The 25,704-nt window shown below is 40.1% G+C and overlaps 1 protein-coding gene across 2 annotated transcripts in view; it reads left to right on the top strand.

Moving 5' to 3' along the window:
- Nucleotides 1-19,249: 19,249 nt before the first annotated feature.
- Nucleotides 19,250-25,704, top strand: part of LOC124291724 — a 39,768-nt gene continuing 33,313 nt past the window's right edge. For both annotated transcript variants that reach the window (XM_046728795.1, XM_046728794.1), the window contains exon 1: nt 19,250-20,020. In XM_046728795.1, the coding sequence (XP_046584751.1) occupies nt 19,777-20,020 (244 nt within the window). In that variant the 5' untranslated portion in view covers nt 19,250-19,776. The remainder of the gene's footprint in view (nt 20,021-25,704) is intronic.

Here is a 25,704-nt window from a genome sequence, read left to right as displayed (position 1 = left end):
TCAATATTTGATGACGAGAAGTGACTCAAACGTCATTTGAGGCATCTCCGGGGCATGTCATTATGTTATACACCAAGGTAAAAGAGTGGACGTGGCAAGGTCATCATCATCAACGGATCAGTCAACCACGTAACTACGCCCATGTAGGAAGATCAAGGGATTAACAATGATTCATAATTCACATGGCCATCAGAACATTCCTTACCAGCATAGACAAAACAATCAATAGGCAACATGGAACTACACATATCTCATATTGTAGCCGTATTGTGGTTGATGTCAGTGAAATATTAACTACAGTTCTCTCCAAACCACGACTTATGCGGTGATCAATTAACCAAGATCGTTCCATGTGTGCTAATAGTTACTAACTAAAACTTATGAAGTTATATTTAACAACATGTGAACGTTGATTACCACAAACAGAAACAATGTGCAGATGTAGTATTTAAAGCTTCATTAGTTCCTTACCAATATATTTTAATATTTGTCTAATATAAAAATGTTTGATTACAATAATCATGGCAACCTTGTATCACATCGTTTCAATCGGAACAATTTACTCGCCTTTGCATGTGTTTAATTGACTGTCACCAGCAGGTAGGATCATGACTATAAAATAGCTATTCAGAAGACTATGCCTTTTGAAATCGTAAAAAGGATTCCTTTGACTATAGAAGGATGTGTCCCTTTCATTGAACGTGTAGTCATGACTGGTACCGAAACAGGGCCCTTATTCTCGAAACGTTCGTAGCCCTAAGAATTCTTAACTTTTATCGTAGCCAATGTGTTAAGAATGGGTTTAAGAAGTTCGTAGGACTACGAACGTTTCGAGAATAGTTAGCCAGCTGCAGTCATCTCGACACAAATTCCACCAGCAGCAAGTTCTTCGTATGAGTGAATTACAGGGAAATAAATTACCCCCGCTAATGTCATCCATGTCCCGTGGAGCGAGTGAACTGGTTGCCGCTACCTTCCAAGAAGGATAAATAACAATTACCTCTGTGGCAGTAAATCTGAAGTGAGTGTCAGAAGCTCACATTCCCCAGCTATCTTGTACTGTTTTCAGTTTGACCACGGGGTACTTAAGGTAATCCTAAATACGAGGTAAATCTTGTTGCTTCAAATGTTGTCTCTTACAAGACACTTACGGAAACCAAGTTGTTTTGATGACGCAAATGTGCTGTTATCTATGTTTTCAGTATTCAAACTGCACTAATTTCATATTTTCTGTAATAATTATCATTTCAAGGTAGTTTTATAGTTTTACTTGACAAATAAGTGTAGTGCATTGAGGGAAATTGTATCAGAACTGTCAATAAGGTTCCATTGACGTCATATGGGATATTTACAGTAATAATGAAGTAAAGGTGCCAAATACCATTCATGTTTATCAGAAAGTTCTGCCGCTTTACGATTCCGACTATATTACAAGAGTTCGGATCACTATTGAATAGTGATGATATCAAGGGTTCGTGAAAAGGATATCTTGCCTGACTGGTGACACGGTGACAAATACCTTCACAGGCTAGTCAGATGGTCACCTGTAAAACGGAATATACAAGTTAAAATAGATATTTTCATCAGACATAATTTTGTTCAAATTTGGAAAATATCCTCCACGTATTTCTCATATAATATCAAGAGAGGTTTACTTAGGTCTTCCATGTTGTTAGGAGATGTATGACCCGTCTCTGAAATCTTCAAAGATAGCCTGAAAAGTGGTCAGCGGTTGGTACAAATCTTTTAAGCGCCAGTTTGTAGCACATATAAGCACACTATACTTATGTCTCTAAAATATGCGTCTTGAAACACTCACCTGATCATTATGTGGATATATTATTGTAAACTGACCAAGGAAATGACATACACCAGCTTCATGAGAGAGAGGGGACATGTTATGGTTGGTTTTGTTGGGTGTCAACAATAAAAAGCAGAATTGAAATCGAAATAATTAGAAATAATGTGAGTGTAAAACAGATTATAGGCAAGGACGACACTTACGAGATGAAAGTTGGAAACTGAAAGTGAGGGTACTATTGAGTGAGGGCAGCATCAGAAGAAGGTGAGATTTAGTAGGTTTTGGATTGGTTTGGTTGTTGATTAACGCCGCACCCAGGATCATATGGTCTGTGTGGTCTGTACTATATGGTCTGTAAATAATCGTGTCAGAACTAGACAGTCCAGTGATACCCATCCGTTAGTCGCCTCTGGTTGCCGAAGATTAATTATTACCAGGATCTTCACGAAACCTAAATGCAGTTCTGATTGCTTGACGGTGAAAACGATAGTTTATAGAAACCTGAAGATCTGTATGCAATAACATTGTGTGTAGAGTCTTTGCATCTGAGTTTTACCCGTGAAGGTTCGGGATGGAACTGGTCTTCATTAGCCAATGCTTGTCGTAAGAGCGGATTAAGGGGTCGGTTGGTCATGCTCGCTAACGTGGTTGGAGCATGTCATCTTATTTCACATGCGCAGATCGATGTTCATTAAGTCAATCACTGGATTGTCTGATGCTGACTCAATTACTTACAAACCGACGTCACATGACAGGTCTATTGATGAGTGTGGCGTCAAAACAACAAACATATATTTTCTGAATAAACACGTCCAATAATTCAGTTCTAAGCACCATTTATGACCAATGCCGAATGAAGAAGGCAGAAGGTCCAATTCAGCAGAAAAGAGGAATTTTATAGGGTAAACGTCAGTCTAGGAAAGCAGATGGACTGATTCAGAAATTAACGAGATCATGTTAAGGACAATGGGGATTGGGGGAAGTGATGGGCAGATTGCGGAGGAATGAAGAGACATCTAAGGCTGAGGTTAAATCAGGAAAGTGGAAGAGCAGGTGTATAAGAGACGAAGACTCACCCCGAACCTATGTCAAATGAGTGAAGTAGAATTAGGCAGAAACATTGCATCGTTTAAATCTGATTTAAAGACACTGAGGTAAAACCGCAGTTGTGAGACACATGAGTGAGTGAGTGAGTAAGTTTAGTTTTACGCCGCACTCAGCAATATTCCAGCTTTATGGCGGTGGTCTGTAAATAATCGAATCCAGACCGGACAATCCAGTTATCAACAGCATGAGCATCGATCTGCGCAATTGGGAACCGATGACATGTGTCAACCAAGTCAGCGAGCCTGACCACCAGATCCCGTTAGTCGCCTCTTACGACAAGCATAGTCGCCTTGTTTGGCAAGCATGGGTTGCTGAAGACCTATTCTACCCCGGATCTTCACGGGTGAGACACATGGAGTAGCTGTAATATGAAAGAAGTGTCCTCAGGGTTACAGTTGACGAGTGATCGAGCGTTCAACACCTTTGTTCCTTGCACAGAAAGCCATCCCATCTGTGACCTTCCACTGGCTCGTTCTCGCTCTGCTGCTGGCAATCTTGGCTTGTACTTGACTCATTACATACACAATAAATTCAACCAATTGATGATATTTTTATATCCAACGCACAGCACTGCAAAGGCTACCTGTGGTGTTATGGCAACATGAACACCAAGTCTGTAACTGAAAGGTCACAATATAAACGCTTTTCAAAATATTTACGTTGTCTTTCTTGGCTGATCCAAAATCATTAGGTGGTAACTTTCTTTTGTACTTCAGTTCTTGTTTGTATTTAAATGTGCTTGAATGCTTGAACTGAACTATTGCTGAGTCGCAAACAAACCGGAAGATACAAACCCAGGATTTCTCAAGTACACTGTAGTATTGGTAACTGGCCTCTGATCACGATGCCATTATTAACTTTACCCATACAAACAGACAATGAAGCGTCCTGCAAACGAGGCTTCGCGAACAAAATGTTTGCCTTAATTGATTCCGAGACAGAAATAGCCCCACAACTAAAAGAGTAAGACCTGCTTCCTCGAAGCTGTCATTAAGGAAACGGCTCTGTGGAAATGCCAAACGTCAAATTACGCTTTCAAAGTCACGTGACCTAAGGAAGCACCTGCCATGCCCTTGATGAAAATCAATCGATAATAAATGGATGGTCTTAAACGTCTACAATTCATTATTTCCAGAGACCTTAATGCTTCATACATAATCTCCATCACTGCATCCTCTCAAGCCACCAGAGTGTATACCAATCGAGTGATTATGAGCCCGCATGGACCCGCATGGAACTGCATGTTCATATAATTGCCCTGAGGTATAACAGATGTATTGGAATCAATAAAAATCAGAAATGGTTATCTGGTAGGTTTTTTTTTATTTACCACTCGTCTTTGGCCTTAATTGGAAATCATGCTGAATTAGTTCGAAAAGTGCTATGCATGTTTTTTCAGGAATGGTTTGATTCAGGAGCAGAATAGGCTGACTGATGGTGTTATACTATTACTCTCCGATTGACATTAAAAGAATTGGTTTGAGCTTTGTCCTCTGACATGGTCCATGCTATTTAGTCATTTGGGCAGATTGTTGCACCATAATACAAAATAACTGTTACTATCACAATAATTTTGGATTGGTGACCCAACATAGTCATCCCCGTTTGGAGATCGCTAGAAGACTACCAGCTGTGTTGTGATTGACCTATGCAACATGTTAACCTATGTATACAGGGGTTTATCTGGACCAAAGTTGAGTTTTATCTGGTGTCTGGCACAATTTTGAGGAAATGTTTAATGAAGATCGTTGACAGGTACCTGTTTAATAACACTAACACATCTATGGCAAGCCTTGGACAACAGTCGGGGTATATGGGACATTATACCATGACCAACGGAACCTGGGCAATGAATGATGAAACTATGTACTGCAGCTGCGGCATCTTAGGCAATGGAGGCATCGACATGACACCGACATTATAAATGATTGTAATTCAGTCGAGCTTTGGAATATAATACCCAGGCACAAACTGAAGTTATTCGAATTCTCTGTTTCCTCGTAAATAGAGTTTTCAAAAAGTAAATACATAATGGTTGCCCTTACTTTAAGTGTCATTAAAATGTAATAAGTTCGACATCTGCTTTTACCACAATAATTTGTATTTTTTGCATTCAGTGGACCGATTCTGAAAAAAATAATTGGTTTTGGTCTTTTTTAAATTTAAACAATAAGCTGTATTGACTACAAACCTAGAACATATCAGACTTGAACACGTATCTTGAAGGCCATTTAACTGCTATTCGTTCAGATGTAGCGTCGTTGTTATTACTTTAATCCTTGACTTTGTCAGCGGTGTTCTGGTCGTTCGCAAGTGGTCCACTCCTAAGGGAAAATAATTAAGACTGTTTTGGCACATTATTTCAGTTCTAGTGATAAACGTGTGGCAATTCATTACTTACTGATTATAACATTTCAAACATTGAAAAATGACTTTGCATTGTCACAGGCATGGTATTGTTTCCAGGTTGGAATCTGGTATCATAAGAACAAAACGTCTACGTAAGGATACATTTAGGATTGTGCAGAAGTCACTCAAATAGATGTGATGAAATGTACTTAAACTATTAACTAGCAGAGGCTCACTCTGACCATATAAAGTTACCAACATGTAGTCTGGAACACACTGGAAAACATTAGAGTGACCTCCCGTGGCTTCAGTGTAATGGCCGCAATGCAATCCACTCTGACAGGTTCGGAATTAAAGGTCATTTTAAACAGAAGTCATTGTAAGTCCCAAAACTATTACAATACATGTATAAGTTAAATGTAGTGCCCTGACAATGTGATCATTGTGTGTGTGACGGTTTATTTCTCCACATAATTGTCATCGGAAGGAACTTCAGAGTTAAGAGCTTTGTATGATTTGCGACAGGTTTTTGAAAATGTATCTTACAGCTGTTGAACACATGCTCGTGATATTGTCGGAATTATAAATCGACGCTGCTTTTGTCAGAAATATATTATGGATTTAGGAGGGGTTTATCGTTTCTATTCTATTTTTTTTTAAATTTGACATATCTCATCTTTGGACGTAAGATTAATTGTAGGTAAGATCGTTTTGAAAATATAGACCCAGACTATTTCGTCCAGGTATAAGCTGGAAAGATATTTCGTCAAGCAACCTTGATCACTTTCGAACTGTATATGGAATAATGAATCTGCTGTCAAATGTTACGACTGGCACTATATCATTCGGTTATTAATAATTCATCCGCCAGCAAATGTCACTTCTATCAATAGTGATAATAATGACATATTGACTGACAAGCGGACGCGCGGTAAATACTGATATCAGATTAGATTCACTTGTACGTTTACGGCAAATACGAATACGAAGTACATCTCTCCGTACACTAAAGTAACAATTCATTCCATTGTTACCATCACACAAGTAAGCCGAATATATTTGACTACAGAAGGGAAAATGTTCATATGATGGCAGCTGTAGACAAGAAACATGTTTGGTTAGTTTTGGTCACGTTATGGCGTGTGTTTGTTTGCTTGTTTTGGGTGTTCTCCTTTTGCCTGCACGTATTGTTTAGGGATTAAGATTACTGGACCGTACTAATCCTTACAACAATGGGGATTAAAGCTACAGTCTGGAGTAGAAATGCAAGTATGCCAGCACTTGTTTGTTTGTTTGTTTGACTCGGCTTCCAGCTATGTTCCAGTTTTATTACGGGTGTCTGTAAATCGTATAATCGGGATCACACAACCCAGTGATTGACATCATGAGCATCAATCTGGATCCCTGTGTACACAAATGTATGACAACGAATGCTCGGGTAGCAATGTCGTAAATGTATGACAAATTGAAAACTGAGCTTTGACAAAGACACAAAACTGTCTGGATTCTGTTATGTGTAGACAATTCATTTGTTTCTAGTTGTTTATGTGCATCAAGACACCAAAGATGTACAAAAGTATAATGATCTCACCTACGTACAAACAAATGAAAACATTTACCTGAATGGTGAAAAAATGTGAATTCACAGTATCTAATTATATTTTAATCTGACCAAACCAGTCCTAATTGTAAATAAACGCATTGCTGAATTCTTAATGTTCTCTGGTTCAACAAACTGGCGATTGCACTATACAAATTATACCTTGCACTCAATAATTACTGATTTTCGACCTCATGTATTGAATTCAATTATGAATGAAAAGGACGCACGTCATCGTGATCATCTTCAGTGCATGTCAGTATGTTGTAAGCCGGGGTAAAGAATGAACGTGACAAGGTCATCATCATCATCATCAACGGATCAGTCAACCACGTAACCACGCCCATGTAGGAAGATCAAGGGATTAACAATGATTCATAATTCACATGGCCATCAGGACATTCCTTACCAGCATAGACAAAACAATCAATAGGCATCATGGAAATACACATATCTCATATTGTAGCCGCATTGTGGTTGATGTCAGTGAAATATTAACTACAGTTCTCTCCAAACCACGGTGATCAATTACCAAGATAGCTCCATGTACTTACAAACTAAAACTTATAAAGTTATATTTAGCAACATGGGCACGTTGATTGCAACCACCAGAAAGACAAAATGTGCAGGTGTAGTATTTAAAGCGCTATTAACCAAGTTGATAACCAAATAACTTGAAGTATTCTATCATTAAAACAAGGTGTTTTACTTATCAACTAGGATTTCAAAGTCCTGATAGGAAGGAACACATTACATTGTGACAACCAGTAGGGTACCTGCCATTAGGCACTTTAGGCACGTGCCTACACTTAATTGTTTCGGCTATTCACCACTATTAATTGTTTCGGCTATTCACCACTATTAATTGTTTCGGCTATTCACCACTATGCCCATCAGCATAGCGAGAGATCCTTCAGAGCAATGAGGAAAATCAAGACGTACCTTCGGTCCATCATAGGTGATGTCCGTATGTCATCAGTTTCACTTATCCATGTCCAGAGACATGCCCGTAAACACACACACACACACACACACACACACACACACACACACACACACACACACACACACACACACACACACACACACACACACACACACACACACACACACACACACACACACACACACACACAACATTCATGGAATGTTGTTGTTGTTTTTTATTTTGATAAACGGTAAATCAGCTGGTACTTAACATTTTATGGCCGAATAGAAAGCTTTTGCTGAAAGAGCTGTTTTTGTCATAAATGTTTTTGTTAGAATACTAAATGTATCAGTTCAATTTCAGTAACTTTCCTATGATAACATATTTATAAAAAAAAGTTTGAAATAAGCTTTTTTCAGGAAAATATAGCAGGAAATGTTGTCTAGAGCAACCATTTTTAAACATTTTTCTTGGGGGGACATGCCCCCAAACCCCACTAGAAGTCTCGTGCGCTACGCTCACTCGCATGTCCAGTTGTGCCTACACTTCATTTCTTTCCTGGGTACGCCCCTGTCAACATATCCCCATCATATTGTATTGATTGGTGTCACTGTCGTGGAACTGGGTGCCTGGGTAGTGTTTAGTGTGACCTGGGTAGTGTTTAGTGTGACCTGGGTAGTGTTTAGTGTGACCTGGGTAGTGTTTAGTGCCTTGGTAGTGTTTAGTGTGACCTCGATAGTGTTTAGTGTGACTTGGGTAGTGTTTAGTGTGACCTGGGTAGTGTTTAGTGTGACACTACCCAGTCACCTAGTGACTAGAGGTGTGACGATACAGACATTTCACGATACGATACGTATCGCAATATCTTGGAACGATACGATTCGATTCGATGCATATCACGATGTGCTTTCTTTAGTTATATTCTTTAAAAAAATCATATTTCATTAGCAAGACCGTCAATATCTAATGAAAATTAACAATTTTAAGGTCAACGATACATATGACGATACGAAAAAAACGTATCGATGTATTTATCGACAGATAAAGTACCACAATTATCGATACTACGGTATATCGTCACAGCTCTATTAGTGACACCATCAAAATGACACCTACCATTGCATGCCGAGTGACTGATTGGCAGCACACATTGTGGACCTTACCAGTCCGCACCATACCAGGAGCGAGTGTTCAGCAAAACGGTACTTCTTGCACCCCTTCGTCCAGAAGTCGGTTTATGACTTCCCCTGGTACTCGACTGAAAATCCGCGTTCTAATGCAGAGTCAAATAAGATAAACACTACAAAGCCCTTTCGTTTTTGAGATTCTGACTATGTCATGGGCATGTAGACATGGTACAAGTAAAACAGATATTTGCATAGAAGGTCAATTCGTCACTGATGCGTCAAACTTGGAAATGTTCTCCACATGTCAACCATAAACGGTTTTAAACGCTTAACTGAGGACTTGAATGTGGCAACCAGATCGCCTTTGTGAAAGTAACAGCATTGAACTCTTCGTTGAGATAGATAGATAGGTTAACGACTGCTAACCATCCTCGTTGGTAGTACAAGTTAGAAATATATACACGCTTTACTTGCAGTTTTGCGGGGACGTGCACAATGTCCACCGTTTTGCCCACATTATTGAATTGTAACTTAAGTCACTTATTTGATATTTCTTAAAGCAACACGCATACTGAAACAATGAAATTATGACTATGGAGATGTATTCTTGCTGTGTGACCAAGTAGGCATGAGACAGAAGAGGGTTGTGGATAGTTTTGAGGGGTACCGGTGTTCATAACAAGAAAAAGGCAAAGGTAAATTCGAAATGATTTGTAACAATGTGAAAATCAGCTTATACGCTTTGGCGAGTCCTGAAGAGATGAATTGGGTAGGGAATTTAAAGTGGGGGAATTCTTTATTGTTTATTGCCTGACGTAGAACTTGGCAGAGAAATGGTTTTCAAGAGAAGGGAGGAGAGAATTAGCAGAAGGTGCGATTCAGAAGGGAACAGATACGAGAATGTTGTCTAACTTGGTATAGTGACAGAAGTTAAAAGGAGGCGAAAACTGATGTTTGTAGGTAAGCAGAAGCTAGACTAGTGTTTGCATGTACTGTTTGCGCATAGGTTTTGAAATTCATTACTCCGCGTTTACAGTCTGGTCCCATTACCTGACAAATCAAAGTAGTACCTTCTTCCTTGGATAACAGGGACCAATATGCACTTCCGATTACAGGATATTCAATGTATACCTATTTGTCAATGTGCAATACGACCTTTAGACATTTATAGCCGGGACCTACAGCTGCAGTGCCAGTATAATTATATAACATTCATGAATGAGGTTATAAGAATTAAAGATGACGGAGATCAGGAGTAGGGGCAAGGGAGGGGGGGGGGGGCTATTCTCGATGGGCAGATTCAGAACTGATCAACACAGGCTGAAGACCAATGTCTAATGAGGAAGGACTATGGACTGTTTCCAGTGGGATCGAGGGTCAACATTGAGTGGGGAAAGTAGATGGGCAACTTCTCATGGGATGAAGATTTGGGTATGAAAATTGAGAATGAGGAAGACAGATGGATACAGAACAAGACAAGTCTATAGGCCCTGTCGACTCGGGCAGATATATGGGAACGTTTATGAAAGATTCGACAAGGATCAAGGGAGACCTGAACCATTGTGGTGGGCTTGTCCAGAAGCTCGATATCACCTTAGTTTCAGACCTCCTTCACAGGTCACTCTGTGTGTGTGTGTGTGTGTGTGTGTGTGTGTGTGTGTGTATAGATATTCAGAGATATAATAGACATAAAGATAATATATGTATGTATATTGTATATTATAGTATGACCAGAAATTATTGAGAATTTTAGGAATATGTTTAATTGGATTTCTAGTATAAACAACCTTGACCAGCTATCAAGTGCTTGGTTTCATTCAAGAGAGACAACTCCATTAATCCTTTTTCATCAGTTTGTTTACTTGCTAGCAGACGACATTTTTAGTGATTCTCAGTATGGATGATTTAGAGAAGAGGAAGTTGATTTTAGAGTATTATAACAAGGACATCAGATCAGCTAAAGTGATTTCAAGTAGAACAGGCATCCCTTTGTCCACTGTTTATCGTGTTTTGAAAAATATTGCAAATGGATATGGCATTGAGCATCAGGGAGGCGCAGGTAGGCCCAGAAAATTGACTGTCGATGACAGGAGGCGGCTTGGTATTCTTGTTTGTAAAAACAAACGAAGGAGTTTAGAAAACGTAAGGCTGGATATGATTGATAGAGGAACTGTGGCTGTCTGTAAGGAGACAATTAGAACTGAGCTGCATGCAATGGGTTGGCAGAAAAATCGAGGAATTCCGTCACCGATCATGAAACCTGAACAAAAGGAGCGAAGGTTGAATTGGTGCTTACAGCATAGACATTGTAACTGGGACAATGTGATTTTCTCAGATGAAAGTTCTGTGTGGCTGTTTCGTAATACACTGAAATTCTGGACCAAACAAACTGAAAAACCTTTGTATCAGCGCCCAAAGTACAGTCCGAAATTTAACGTGTGGGGAGGCATATCTGTGTTAGGGGCAACGCCCCTCTGTGTATTTGAAGGGAATATGAACAGTGAGCGGTACACAGATATTCTCGAGGGACATTTACTGCCATCTGCTCACGTGTTCTATGGAAAGTTTTGGATTTTCCAGCAGGACAACGACCCAAAACATCGTTCAAAGCATTCACAGGGCTGGTTTCGGACCCAAAATATGACATTATTAGATTGGCCAAGCTATAGCCCTGACCTAAATCCAATAGAAAATGTTTGGGGACTTATGAAGGAAAGTGTCAATAAGAAAAATCTGATAAATATTGCTGAAATGAAAGAAGAGTGGACCACGACTTTCTAACTTCTTTGATCAGTAGTATGCCCCGCCGCATTGAAGCCTACATTGCTGACCATGGTGACTTGACAAAATACTAACTGTTCACCTGTCTTTGAATCTGGAGTTATGTTCTGCTTATATTCACATTTAATACGTGAGTAATGAGTGAATTTTTTTTTAACAATTACAATCTTAAATTCTCAATAATTTCTGGTTGTTCTGTATATATATACCACATCCTAGTACAAATGAAAGGTAAGGAACGAGTTTTTAAGGAGTATGGTGCGAGTTCTTGCAAAGAAAGCTTCATTCATTTAGTTAATACATAAGACCCGTGAAGGTCCGGGTTAGAATGAACCTTCAGTAACCCATGCTTGTCGTAAGAGGCGACTAACGGGATCGGGTGGTCAGGCTCGCTGACTTGGTTGACACACGTCATCGGTTCCCAATTGCGCAGATCGATGCTCATCACTGGATTGTCTGGTCCAGACTCGATTACTTACAGACCGCTGCCATATAGCTGGGATATTGCTGGGTGCGGCGTAAAACTCAACTCACTCACTCACTAGTTAATACATAAGCGTTTGAGAGACCCCTGCAGTGCTTGTAGCATAAATGGATCGGCTGCACGGTTGACGGGTGACCGACATGGGAATCTCGTTCTGATGTGACTTCAGATGGGAACAGGTTGAGAAGAATTGGTCACAGAATGTAGGGGAAGATGTTGCCAACGGATGATGTTTTAATCCGTTGGTCTGAGATAAGAGATAAACAAACACTTGAGGGACACTTGAGTGGTTGTGTATGAGTAAAGTAACTACAGGTTTAATGTTGCTGGGTCGGGTGACCGACCTGTGAATACCTTGCTTTTCTCATAAATACCCCGGGTTCCAGTCAATTACGTCAACACTATACAGATCGTGATAGGGGTTACAACACTAGTGTTATACCCATACCCTAATCTTCATGGTAGTTATTGGGGTTCGCCACAATGACAGAACTTCTACATTTCATTTCATTTCATTGAAGGTATAAGATAAATCATGGTAGTTATATTTCCTTCACAACTGCAATGCTAATTATCAGTACGTTGACGTGACGGAAAGACTGAACGGTTGTGCTCGAGCTGTGAAATTGTAACCGGGTAACTGATTAAACCAAGTTACATGTACATGAATAGAGTTCCATTTAGAAATTATCTTAAAACATCTGTCCTAATGGTCATGATTTCTGGTAAAAAATATCGAAACCTCATGTTCAAGTGTTACCACGTTATGTCAGATGCTGCAGTTTGCTGGCTTAGCTATCGGTGTATCGCACACAAACAGGGAGAGATGAAAATGGGATTCTCAAGTACACTGTAGTATTGGTAACTGGCCTCTGATCACGATGCCATTATTAACTTTACCCATACAAACAGACAATGAAGCGTCCTGCAAACGAGCCTTCGGAAACAAAATGTTTGTCTTAATTGATTTCGCAACAGAAATAGCCCCACAACTAGAATAAGACTTGGTTCCTCGTAGCTGTCATTAAGAAATCGGTTCTGTGGAAATGCCAAACGTCAAATTACGGTTTCAAAGTCACGTGACCCAAGGAAGCACCTGCCATGCCCTTGATGAAAATCGATGGATTATAAATGGACTGTGTTAAACAATTCATTAATTTCCATCACTGGAGTGGCATCTGCATCATCTCATGACGTCATGGTGGATAACATTCGAGTGTGCATGGATCCGCATCTTGTCACGTTGTCCTAAGATATAACAGATGTATTGATAAATAAAAATCAGCTGTCTTGTAGTGAACTACTGTTCCGTGGTCTTCATGCGAGCTCAGAGTTAGATTGATTCGAATTGTGCCATGCATGGTTCACACGAAGTATTGGTTGACAGGTGCCCTATAGATAGTGCTGTTTAATCTCTGTTTTACCAAAGGAATGATTTCTTTGAGACGTTATCATGGAGCGTCGGGTAATGTTTGATGACAGATCCCAATGACAGATCCCTTTTTGATAAACCCAACACATCGCTGACTGGAATTGGATCATATTCAGGGTATCGAGGAATTTAAACCACGATCAACGGCCTCCTGGGCCTGAAGGGTGCAACCCTGTATCGCACGTTGCTGCATATTCGGAACGTAGCCCTCGACATGTCACATCATCACAATGGTCGGTTATAATCTGGCTTTATAACACCAGAGACCAACAGATTTAAGTTTGCACATGTCCCCGTTTGGGAATGCGGAAATATCTGTCCCAAGTGAATGCATGGCCAAATCCACGTCAAGTCAATTACTAAGGACTTCCATCCGTTAACCAGACAGATATTCCGATCTGCCGATCTTAGGGTAGGCCCTTCGAGATATATATTACATATTGTCACGTCTGGAGGACAATGAAGATGTTAATGCAATATTTATGGTGATGTCATAAATATATGTCAAATTGAAAACTGATTATGTCCGATCATGTTGCTCCGAAATAATGTTTTGTGTTTATTTATTTGTCTGTTTGTGTCTTTCTTTGTTGTTTAACGCGCATATTGTACCAGCATAATGGCGGCGGTCTGTAAATACACGGATTCTGGGCCAGACATTCCTGTCATTGACACCACGAGCATTGATCTATTAAAATGGATACGACGACGTGCATATACCAGCTATTCAAACCAAGCCATCCCGTAAATCACCTCCTAGGACAAGAATCGGTTCAGCAATGAAACACGGCCCTTTAACGCCGCGAAACAGTACTTCAACTCACCAAGCCAGCTTGATGTGGAAAGACACTCCCAAGTTATGGGTATTACTAATACATTAAGCCGTAGAGTGTATAATGGTTAGAAATGGAAGATATGTAGATAGTACCAATATGAATCAACTGTGATAATGTCTGGGAAAACAGCTCCGGAACCATGACTATTTTCTTTGGCATCAAACTGATTTAGTCACCACTTTACTAATATTTCCACTTTTCATCATTGACATGTACCGGAACCTTCGCTGTGTTTCCATTTTTCCAAAAAGGAAAAACGTCAGACTGATGTTACCAATGACAGATGTATGCAACGCCACATTAAGTTCCTTCCAAGACATGTTACAAATGCCCACTAAGTACTACCCTCATGACGGGTGTTTCCATTGATCCCGTTAGGCTTGTTTAGTGATCCCATAGGCATCGTCAATGTCCAGTAGTAACAGATCTACTGTCTGCCTAAATATGCTCACACCGTTTGTTTGGATTATATAAATTGGAAAAATCGATTTAGCTTCTGGAAGGTCTCTTTGGTCTAAAAATAGCTGTATCTGTATTTTCTCAAGGTTATCGCTGTGTTGCACACATCCGACGGTGATGGATCCGTCACATTTGTTTATAAATATATCTCTTTTAAACATTTTCCTCCAGCCATAATTAAACTATTATATCTTCGACACAAATTTCTTTCACTGTGTGAAAGGAGACGAAATGTGGGCACGCGTTACTTCGTTGGCTACGAAACCGTGCAGGGATACGTCTTCATTACGACTTTCCAGGTACTGCTGACAGAGATTACTGAGTCGAGTATGAAAGAAGAGTGAGTGAGTGATTTGGGTTTAACGCCGCTTTGGACGGTATGCGAGTCATATCACTGCGTGTCTCCTTTACTTGGAATGAAAACCGAAATGACACATGTCGTAGATGTTTGCCTCCTTGATGAAACCAATGAATATAGATAGGGCTGTACTCGAGGCGAATGGGGATTCGAACCAACGATGACAGCCTTCTGAGGTGCCAAAGAGAGACAACTCTGCACAGGTTATTGCGACACTTTGGACGACTGGGACATCCCTGTCCCCTGAAAGAAGAAGGGAGAGGAGGAGAAGAAATATATTTTATTGAGTCACGTGTTGTTCACCAGGCGGAAGAATACATCTTGCCTGACAATGTCTAGACAACACTCTGCACTCGGACCAAATACACGTAATACCATCAATATAAGTGCTACTGCTACCTAGTTCTAGGACCCTTTGATTAATCGCTTGTCATATGAAACGTTGAGAAGATAAATCATCCTAGGCTACAGACATTCTGGTAGTGTCCAACTAGTTCCGGGGTGACGGTACAAGACGAAACACAGGGTCAACTATCAAATGACAGCAGCGATGCTGATTTATTGTTAAAAGTTGAAAAATGGTAATGGAATAGTGTTTCTTGACACTGATATTCATCAACCTAATTCCAGGACAGTTATCACACGTGCACACACACACGACACACTGCGACGTGCTGGGTTGCAAATTAACATTAAACTGACTGACTGACTGAGTATGGTTTTACGCCGCTTTTAGCAATATTCCAGCAACATCACGGCGGGGGACATCAGAAATGGGCTTCACACATTGTACTGATGTGGGGAATCAAACCCGGGTCTTCGGCGTGACGAGCCAACGCTTTAACCACTAGACTACCCCACCGCCCCAATTAGCATTAAACATTTAAAAATGAAACCCGGACGATTAAGATAAAGGGATGTTGGTCGACGTTTGCTGAATATATAGTAAAGAACATAGGAAATAGGATTTCAGTAAACGTAACAATTGGGTATATTTATGAATGACTTTTGACAGTATATATATATAAATGTTGTTTCCACCGTCACGGTAAAAGTTGGGGAAACTAATACATGTGTGATAAGAATTCTTTCGAAGTAGTTCATCGTCAACCCTTCCACGGCCATGTAATTCACTGTACAGAGTTGCGTCCCTTATGCGTGACAGAAACCTACAATCGTCGGTTCGATTCCTAGATTCACGTGATTCTGTTTCACGCTACAACAGCATATTACCGTGTGTATCGGTTTATACAACGTGATAAACACCCAGCATCACATCCTGCTTTCAATCTTCATCAAATTGTTTGCCATTTTAGAAATTGGTCAAATGCAGCATATGATATATTTGGGATTACACTTTAAAGTAAAGTACAGATTCTAGTACTTTTGGGGTTGAGTCCCATCCGGGATTCGAACCTACACGCTCAGAGTCAGGCACCTAATCGCCAGCACACAAAGTCAGCCGCCTAGACCGCTCAGCCACCGAGGCTTCCAAAAAGTACTAGAATCTGTACGTTACTAAATCAGTGTAATCCCAAATATAACATATGTTAAACTGTTTGTTTGTTGTTTAACGCTGCATTCAGCAATATTCCAGCTATATGGCGTCGGTGTGTAAATAATCGAATCTGGACCAGACAATCCAGTGATCAACAGCATGAGCATCGATCTATGCAATTGGGAACCTATGACATGTGTCAACCAAGTCAGCGAGCCTGACCACCCGATCCCGTTAGTGGCCTCTTACGACAAGCATGGGTTACTGAAGATCAATATTCTAACCCGGTCTCAAAGTGACCTACATAATTGCATCATCTCAACTCAGATTAACTTCCTAATCCATGATATCATGGCAAATGCATCTGAAAATAGAAGACTCGATCTGTCCTAATCCAGGAGATAACATTTATTTTTCAAAAATACCTCAACCCGACTCCCCTAATCGATGAGAAATTATTTTATCCGTTTCAGTTTTGAAGCTAACTCGGCGGTAGTTTTTGCATCCCCAAGGAACAATCGTTTACATCAATAATTAAACTTTGCAACTTTCGATCCTAAAATAGAATCAAAACGATGCCGTACATTGGCTGGGATCAATATGCTTCCCTGAAGCATTGTTCCCATGGGGTCTGTGATAAGTCTAATCATACACGAGCTGTTGAAGGAAAATAACATCAGAGAAAATATTCAATTATTCGCTTCAAAGCAGACCGACCTTTTTCTTGATCCAAAAATATTTTAATTCTTATTTTTCGTGTTTGTTTGTCGGTCCAGCACCTGCGTTTCTTAATGCAGAAATTGAAATAGGTCGTACTGAAAATATTTTTATTAAATTTAGACACACAAAATTTAATATCTTTTTCCGAGCAGCATCATGTTCGTTTGTCGTGGAGGGATACGTGATCGACAAAACCGGAAGGTGTGATTCATCATTAAAGGGATCAGGTATTGCTCAAGCCACACATACGAAATGTATTCACTTTTCAGACTATCAAACTGTTTTTTAAATAACAACCTCAGAAGAAGAATACGTAATTAAAAGGAAATGTTTGCAATAAGTGATGTTTAATTGTACAATGTATTGTTCGTGTAATGAGTGAGTGAATCGCCTGTTCCTAGAAACCACATTGTACCTATGTGTGGAATGAACTCTTGGGTGCCGATACACAGAGCATCCGTAGCGCTACTACATTGTAAACCATAGAATTACGACAGGTTGTAACTTTACGAATGATTTGTGGATCGGGACCCTGGCCTTTGGCCTTAAGACGCACGCACGCACACAAACACACACATACAGAGTCACATGGGAAAGAGACCTGAAACTAAGGTTAGCTCGTGATATCGAGCTTCTGGACAAACACATCACAATGGTCCCGATCTCCTTTGGCCCTTGTCGAATCTTTCATAAACGTTCCCATATAATGTGCCCGAGTCGACAGGGCCAGTTTGGTTTCCCTTCCACATTCATCTGACACAGTGACGATACTGACATACTGTGCCAGGCTCTAAGCGCCCACGTTTATTCATTGTGTTTATAATTAAAATATTCCTGTCAAGGAAACCTTGAGTAAAAAAGAACTTAGAGTTTGAAAAGGGGTGAGACTTGTATGCGTGTGTTGAAAAGTGGTGAGAATCTGTGGTATAGCAGAAAAGGGGTGCGAATGGGTTTTTTGGACTAAAGATGGGATGGGGAATTATTCCTAGACGTTAAAAAGGAACGCGAAATGGATACTATAAACGAGAATGAGAAACAGTTGGAGAAGGAGGGGTGAGAAATGGACCATAGAACAGTTAAAGGTGGTGGGTTTTTTATGAAATATCCTCGCGGGCCATGTTTGTTGTTTAACACCGCGCTCTATATGGCGGCGGTCTATAAATAAATCGAGTCTGGACCAGACAATCCAGTGATCAACAGCATGAGCATCGATCTGCGCAATTGGGAACCGATGACGTGTGTCAACCAAGTCAGCAAACCTGACCACCCGATCCCGTTAAACGCCTCTTACGACAAGCATGGATTACTGAAGATCAATTCTAACCCGGATCTTCACGGGTATCGCGGGTCTGTGAGAGGCCTTTGGTTCCTCTGTCAAATCTCTGCAAGAAGAGTATCGGTGCTCGGTTCGTGATATTGTTCAAAGAAGCGTACAATAAAACTAGTCATTATATAAGTTAAATAACTTTCGTGATTATTTCTTTTCAATCTGATTTAAACAATATTTTATTCAATAAATGAATTGATAGGTAAACAGGCATGACGCCTGTATGAATACCTCTCCTTTTCAATTTTACCGGTACACCATTACAGCAGCTACCGTATCCATTGCAACATCGTCATGGTACTTTCAATCAACACACACGAACGATTTAATTAATGATTTACTCTAACAATAATGTAGGAGTGCATCGGCTTTAACCCGCCTACTAATGTCCCCCCAACGTATGTTCATCCCTCAGATACGTATCAGTGTGTGTACAGAGGGCTTAGAGGGCGGATCGATACGTTTAAATGGTTTATACCTGGCACCCATATGGCCGTAACGAGGACTGGGCTGGTCATCGGTTATCTTCTGCACGTGTGACCGTTATATCACAACATCTGGTCAGTGGGGATGCAAAGATGTAACCAGTCTGGAGAATGGAGGAATTTACCCTCCCCATGCTCACGTGAAGCAAATCAGGCAGCATATTTCCGGTGGACGAGTCCGATCGATGTACAGTAAACACAAGAGCGACCATGCACTCGGCCGACCGAACCAGGAACCCCAGCATTGACTTCCGATGAAAACCCAGCTTGGTGCTTGACTAGAACTGACGTATTTTGAAAAACATGAATTATAAGTTTTAAATGGATGACTGTCACGGACAGCCGAGGAACCAAACTGGCCTTTGCATTCACCCAGCGTGCTTCCTACCAATTCTGGCCTAGCCGTGCCTCTAAGCGGACGTACCGAGCAGACAAATCCTTTGTCGTCTGCTAACAGATCGGTTTACGCTGAGGATCCTACAAAATGGCGGCGCAGGCCTCGTTCGAGCGTAGAGCGCTCATAGTAGCCACTGTGGGTACCGTTGTAGGTTTTCTTTTTCAAATTGTGGCAATTTGTACCAATAACTGGCTAGTTATATCAATACCGGGAGGTGTGTATCGCAATGCAAGCCGCAGGTACCTTGTTCAAGCTTTCTCCGGCCTTTGGAGGATCTGTCGGGTTGAAGTTTCGCGACTTGTGGCAGACGGCAAAACTGTTGAGACGAGACGTGAGTAGAAGCTTTCATCACTATCCCCATATCTGCAGGGCACTTTTACACCCTTGATAGTGAAGTGATTCACAGAGGGAGACTATATCTTCCTTATGTCCCCATTTGGCTTCATGTTATTCGCGTATTTTCTGTTACAAAAACAAAAACAATCTGATGTTGGTCTAATTATTTCAAGTTTACAACTTACTAATAAATCTCGTGCTGAAATCAGCTATGCTTCTGAGTGTGTTTGTCAACAGTCGACAAAGTCATTGAACTGTTGTCTGTTTTAAAACTTATAACACACTGTTTGTGTCATTAGTCCATGGAGCTGATGTTTCTAATATAGGCCATAGCAATTTTAGTCACTCATATCTAATAACACATTTACATGAAATTACACCAATCGATACACGAGTTTTAGCTTATGTCAGTACATACAAATCATGTAGGACGAATGGCTGCATGTTTGACACAGTGCGGACCCACACTGTGACACATTGGTTTTTATATTGTTCTCAGGTTTAATTATCTTTGCATTTCAACCAGGTAGGGATCACGTCTCTAGTCGATGTAAACAAACCGCTGGGCTTAATAAAATATTAACCATTTGTGCATTCCGTAACTTCCGAGATCGGTGTTTGTTTTGATCTTATCGGTACAATCCTACGATGCAACTAAGCACGCGTATGGTCCCAGCACTGAACGTTGTGGTGTGTGCTAAAGACCAATTTATTGTTAGATATGTGAGAAGTTTCATTTTAGGATAGGCTAAACAGCTGTATTTACTATCAACCTTACACAGCTGAAGATTACTTCTTTAAAACGGATATTGGTGATGATGTCATAGCATGTGTTCCAGTGCGTTGTGACGTAACTGTTCGACTTGCCTCGTAGAATTTAATTTACATAAAACCATTAACACCACCTTAAGATATTTACTTTCAAACCATCCTTGAGATGTGCTATCATTACGCTGAGTGGAATATAGAATGATATAACTGCCCCATTAACATCCCCTCTCTTAGCCCTGTCTATTCCTCTTACTGTACAGGGCTCATATATAGGATGTATCTATCAGTGTCTGTTGATCCATTACAGTAAGTACTTATATAAAAGGTACTCGGTGCTATCCTTTAAAGAACTAGTTCCACTATCTGATGGACATAAATCAATAGAGACTGATGAAGGTTGGATGAAGACTGAGACGAAACTCTCGACATTAAGCATTCATCCTTGACCAGATTCCTGTGCATTGCGACATGTGTGTGTGTACCAGTGTGTCTCCCCCATGGAACTACTGGTGTAATATCGGGTTACAGAACACGTGCGAGTGTGGTATGCAGCTTCTGAAGGATGCTGCAGGGAAGGGGATATGCGCTGGGATGACGTGGGGAGGGAAGGGGGCGCGCACGACGCATAACTGTGTTTTTTGTCTTAACATATCGTACGAATATTCATTACGTTATCTTAACTGATATCATATGACTTTGTTCTAGTACGAGCGGGTTTTAGAAATCTGAGTTCGCGGGTACAGTTGCATAATACCTCTCTCCCTCCCCACTCACTCTATCTATCACCCCTCTCCCCTCTCTCCATTCACTCTATCTATCCCCCTCTCACCATCTCTCTCACTCTTCGTTTTCTCCCTAGAATTATCACCAATTACACTCACCTGTTCTACACACCAATCCACCCACCCACCTACACTTACGACACCCAGTTGTTATTAGTCTCTTTCACAAATTGCACCACCACCCCCAGCCCTCCACCCCACAAATCTCCATCACCTTACGCAACTCCTTTCCCCACATTCTTCCTAAGACCCCTCCAAACTCACTCACCCCACACCTCAGTTTGATGTCTTTCTTAATTATCGCCTCAAACACGTGGATGATGATATCAAGTGAAATGTACCGCACCACCTATAACACGTAATAGCACATGTTTACAATGCACTACATTAGATGAGCACAGGAGATCGTAACCTTGTACATGTCTATTTCACTGGTATCATGTTGCAGGGGAGGCAACATATGTTCCTGAATCATTACTAATATACCGCCAGATAAGTGATAGACGTGTAATCAATCAGGGATGGTACATGTCATATACATTTCATGTTAAATGTCTGTCGTACATTATATATGACATTCAGCGTTTCGTGGCTTAATGACGGGCGTTAACGTATGGCATGTGGTATGCCCTAGTTACTGATTATTATGATTGCGACCATTTAAAGCCCACGCGTACACGGTGTGGGATAATTGTTCCACTACACTCAATCTGGACAAACATTGACTTTGTTCAGAGTAACTTCAAAATCCCATCTCGGGTATAAAACGACCATGTCGGCTATGAAGAATGCATTTGAAACAAAATACGAGAAACTAGATTTCACGTGCAGTATTCGGGTAATTTGTAAGAAACTAATTATCACATGTGGTATTTCAGTAATGTATAAGATACTAGATGTCTCGTACAGAAGTTGGGGTAGTGTATAAGAAACTAGACATCAGGATAATGAAATATATGTATGATCAATGAAGAATATATACAGTAATACCTTTCATATACATGACAACTAAATCCACAGTTCGGGAAATTTGTTTTCACTTACATGAAAACTGGTGTATGGTCTTGTTCATAGAGAGCAAAGGTCAGAAATCATGATGGTCACGGGGAGTCCTTGGATGGGTGACCGTGTTTGACAGCTTGACTCCTGAGAGTTTCTAGGACGTCAGTCCTGCCCTAGACTAAGGCTTAGTCTCTGAATATATATAATTTTGATAGTAACAAACAAGCCGATTTATATTGAAAAGGAGCCCTAGGCAGACCAGAGGAAATCTAGACTTGCTTTATTTAGGGCTTTAGCACTGCAGAGAGAGGGCTTGGCAGTAGGGAAATTATTGTGGTTCAGGGACTGTGAGACAGACTAGTCCTGCCCCACAATTAGCACATGAGATACATGTGGTCTCGACTTACACAAGTGAGTTCGTTCAGTGAGTGTTCACAGGCAGTTTGGGTTAACCGGGTAAAAAATGTTTTGCGCATAATTTGTGCTGAGCGTCTTTAAGGTTGATATTAAGAGCTCTACAAATGTTATTATGGACTCGTTAGTTGTCCATCCACATAGAAACACGGGTCCAAGATAATAGACATTTGGTTTGCCATTCAATTGAACCTCTGGCCGACAACAGTAAGATATTGGACCAAACAATATGGAGAGATTTTTTTGTCTATTTCATATTTCTTGCGTTGAACTTGGCGCTGAGTGGGGACGGGATTCCTGTGTTAGGTGTCAGAGCTGTTGGTCTCAGGACCACAACCGGACGTCACGGCATAATAAATCTCTTTGATCGTTTCTTAGGAGAATATGTTTTGATGTATATGCAACTCACGCATCATGTAAATCGGCATCAAAATAATGTACGATAATGGCGGCAGTTTACAAGTTATTCCACACCACGTTGGCTTGTACAAGTTGGTAACCTTAATGTTAAATGCACTCCTATCGTTACAGCCCTTACCATCGTAGTGGCTTTCGTGTTGTTTTAAAAGAGATTCTAGGGATCCAGATTATATTATTATCGTATCAAGCTTTTGTGAGGGATATTAGATGCTCCATTAGGCTCAGTTCACTGTCTGCTGTATCCATGATACTCTTGACATACAGAGTAATGAGCTAGTTCATGAAGATTTGGTATGTATTATGTAACAAACAAGCATGAACTTTTAACTGCTACAACTTCTCTTTCTCTCACGATACAACGATTAAGCTTGCAGTGGAAGTTCCTTGGACATGAGGTTATGTTATTTCAGCAGTTCCATTTTTTCAATAGTTTTGTCATGCAATTTCAGCAGTTCCATTTTTTCAATAATTTGGTTATGCAATTTCAGCAGTTCCATTTTTTCAATAAGTTGGTTATGCAATTTCAGCGGTTCCATTTTTTAGGATAACATTGTCAGGAAAGTGAGATAATTTTATAATCCCAACTGTGAAAATACAAGTCGAGTTCACGTCAATATATGTTGTTTGGTTGCATAGGATTAATAGATGTCAGAGAGGGAGATGGGTTTAAGGTATCTTATGCATCTATTTCATCTCTAACAAAGCAATTATTTCCATTACAAAATTACACACCACGTATCCGTCATCGACTACCTGATGTCATGGCGCCTACCCTGTGGACTTGGCTAGCATCTTTTTAATCGTGGCTAATCCATGGTAATTTATGATATAATTAGCTACTTATTACAGTCTGTCTGAACCAGGCTGTGTACATATGTGCCTTGGTAATGGTTTTATGGGGTCGAAATCACCGTTAGAAAGTACTCGTATGCAGCCACGTCATTAGGATCTGGTAGTTTCAGACATGTCAATAGTGTCTCTCTGAGGCACATAATAATTATTTCAACCCTGATGACGAACTGCATCCCTAATTGCAGGAATGTATTATTTTTTTTGTAAAAGCGACAAAAATCTGTTCCAAGTCATGTCCATGAACATGTATAAAGATTTTATTGACTAACAATTCTGCAATTGCTTTTTGTAATTGCGCTTTGTGAAGACTAGAAGATATTGCATTTTGTGAAGACTAGAATATGTTGCATTTTGTGAAGACTAGAATATGTTGCATTTTGTGAAGACTAGAATATGTTGCATTTTGTGAAGACTAGAATATGTTGCATTTTGTGAAGACTAGAATATGTTGCATTTTTTCAATAGTCCCAGTAACCAAACACTGTTCGGCTCTGGTATGTTATTGTGTGGGCTTCGCCAGAACTAGATAGTGAGTGAGTGAGTTGTGATTATGTCAACCATGTCGGGACGAGACTAAATTTACACAAGGTTCACCAGAATTATAACACACCTGCATATATCTAGGCGTTTATCCATGGACAACGAAATACTGTTTGAAGGGCGTGCTCACTAACTCGGTTTGAGCATCAACCAGTGTAACAAACGACAGATGATACCTTAAGTGATCACAACTCAACAACTCAACTCCATCGATAAACTTCAGTAGAAATATACCTGATTCACCTCTATGCTACCCTCTTAGTACGTATATATTTGCTAACCAAAATACATCCACTGTTAGTGTGTTTTATAATGATTTCATTTACATCTCCAACACTAAACACAAACGTCTACTTGGTAGATGCCTTTGATGTGTGTGTAGACTTTTTGTCAGCAGCTTGTGATCTAGGTTTTCTTTACTGTAGTATTACCCGCTCAAATTAATCAAATTTAAAGATTATGTTTCCATCTTGTCATAGGCGAGTGCATTAGCTTCCCATGTTAAAATATTCGGTGCCTGTATTTTATATCCAATTTAAATAAGGCACTTTAGTGCGCAATCCAGCGATCAATCACTCTGGCGACTTGTAACTTTCTTGTGTTCTTAATATAACGAACAGATGAAAGAATATTTGCAAATAGTTATGCAAATATTTAATCGAATTTCTCAAATGTATCTAAAAATGCATTAGGTTTTAAATCTCTCCTTTAATTTGAATAATGTGTTTTAGGTTTTATAAAGGACGTTTAACCTTTGTAGAAAATAAGTAGGAGTGTTTTAGCTCAAGTTTGAAGTTAAGGAAACGTTTTTGCATATAACGGTAAAACCCACAAGCTATTTTGAAGTTGGAAGATTGAGTAGTTTAGTTGTGAGAATTGTGACTATAACTCCAGAGAT

Source organism: Haliotis rubra, unplaced genomic scaffold, assembly GCF_003918875.1.
Source record: "Haliotis rubra isolate DU_JTF1 unplaced genomic scaffold, ASM391887v1 Scf5, whole genome shotgun sequence".
NCBI classification, from domain to species: Eukaryota; Metazoa; Mollusca; class Gastropoda; order Lepetellida; family Haliotidae; genus Haliotis; species Haliotis rubra.
This window is presented reverse-complemented; position numbering and strand designations above follow the sequence as displayed.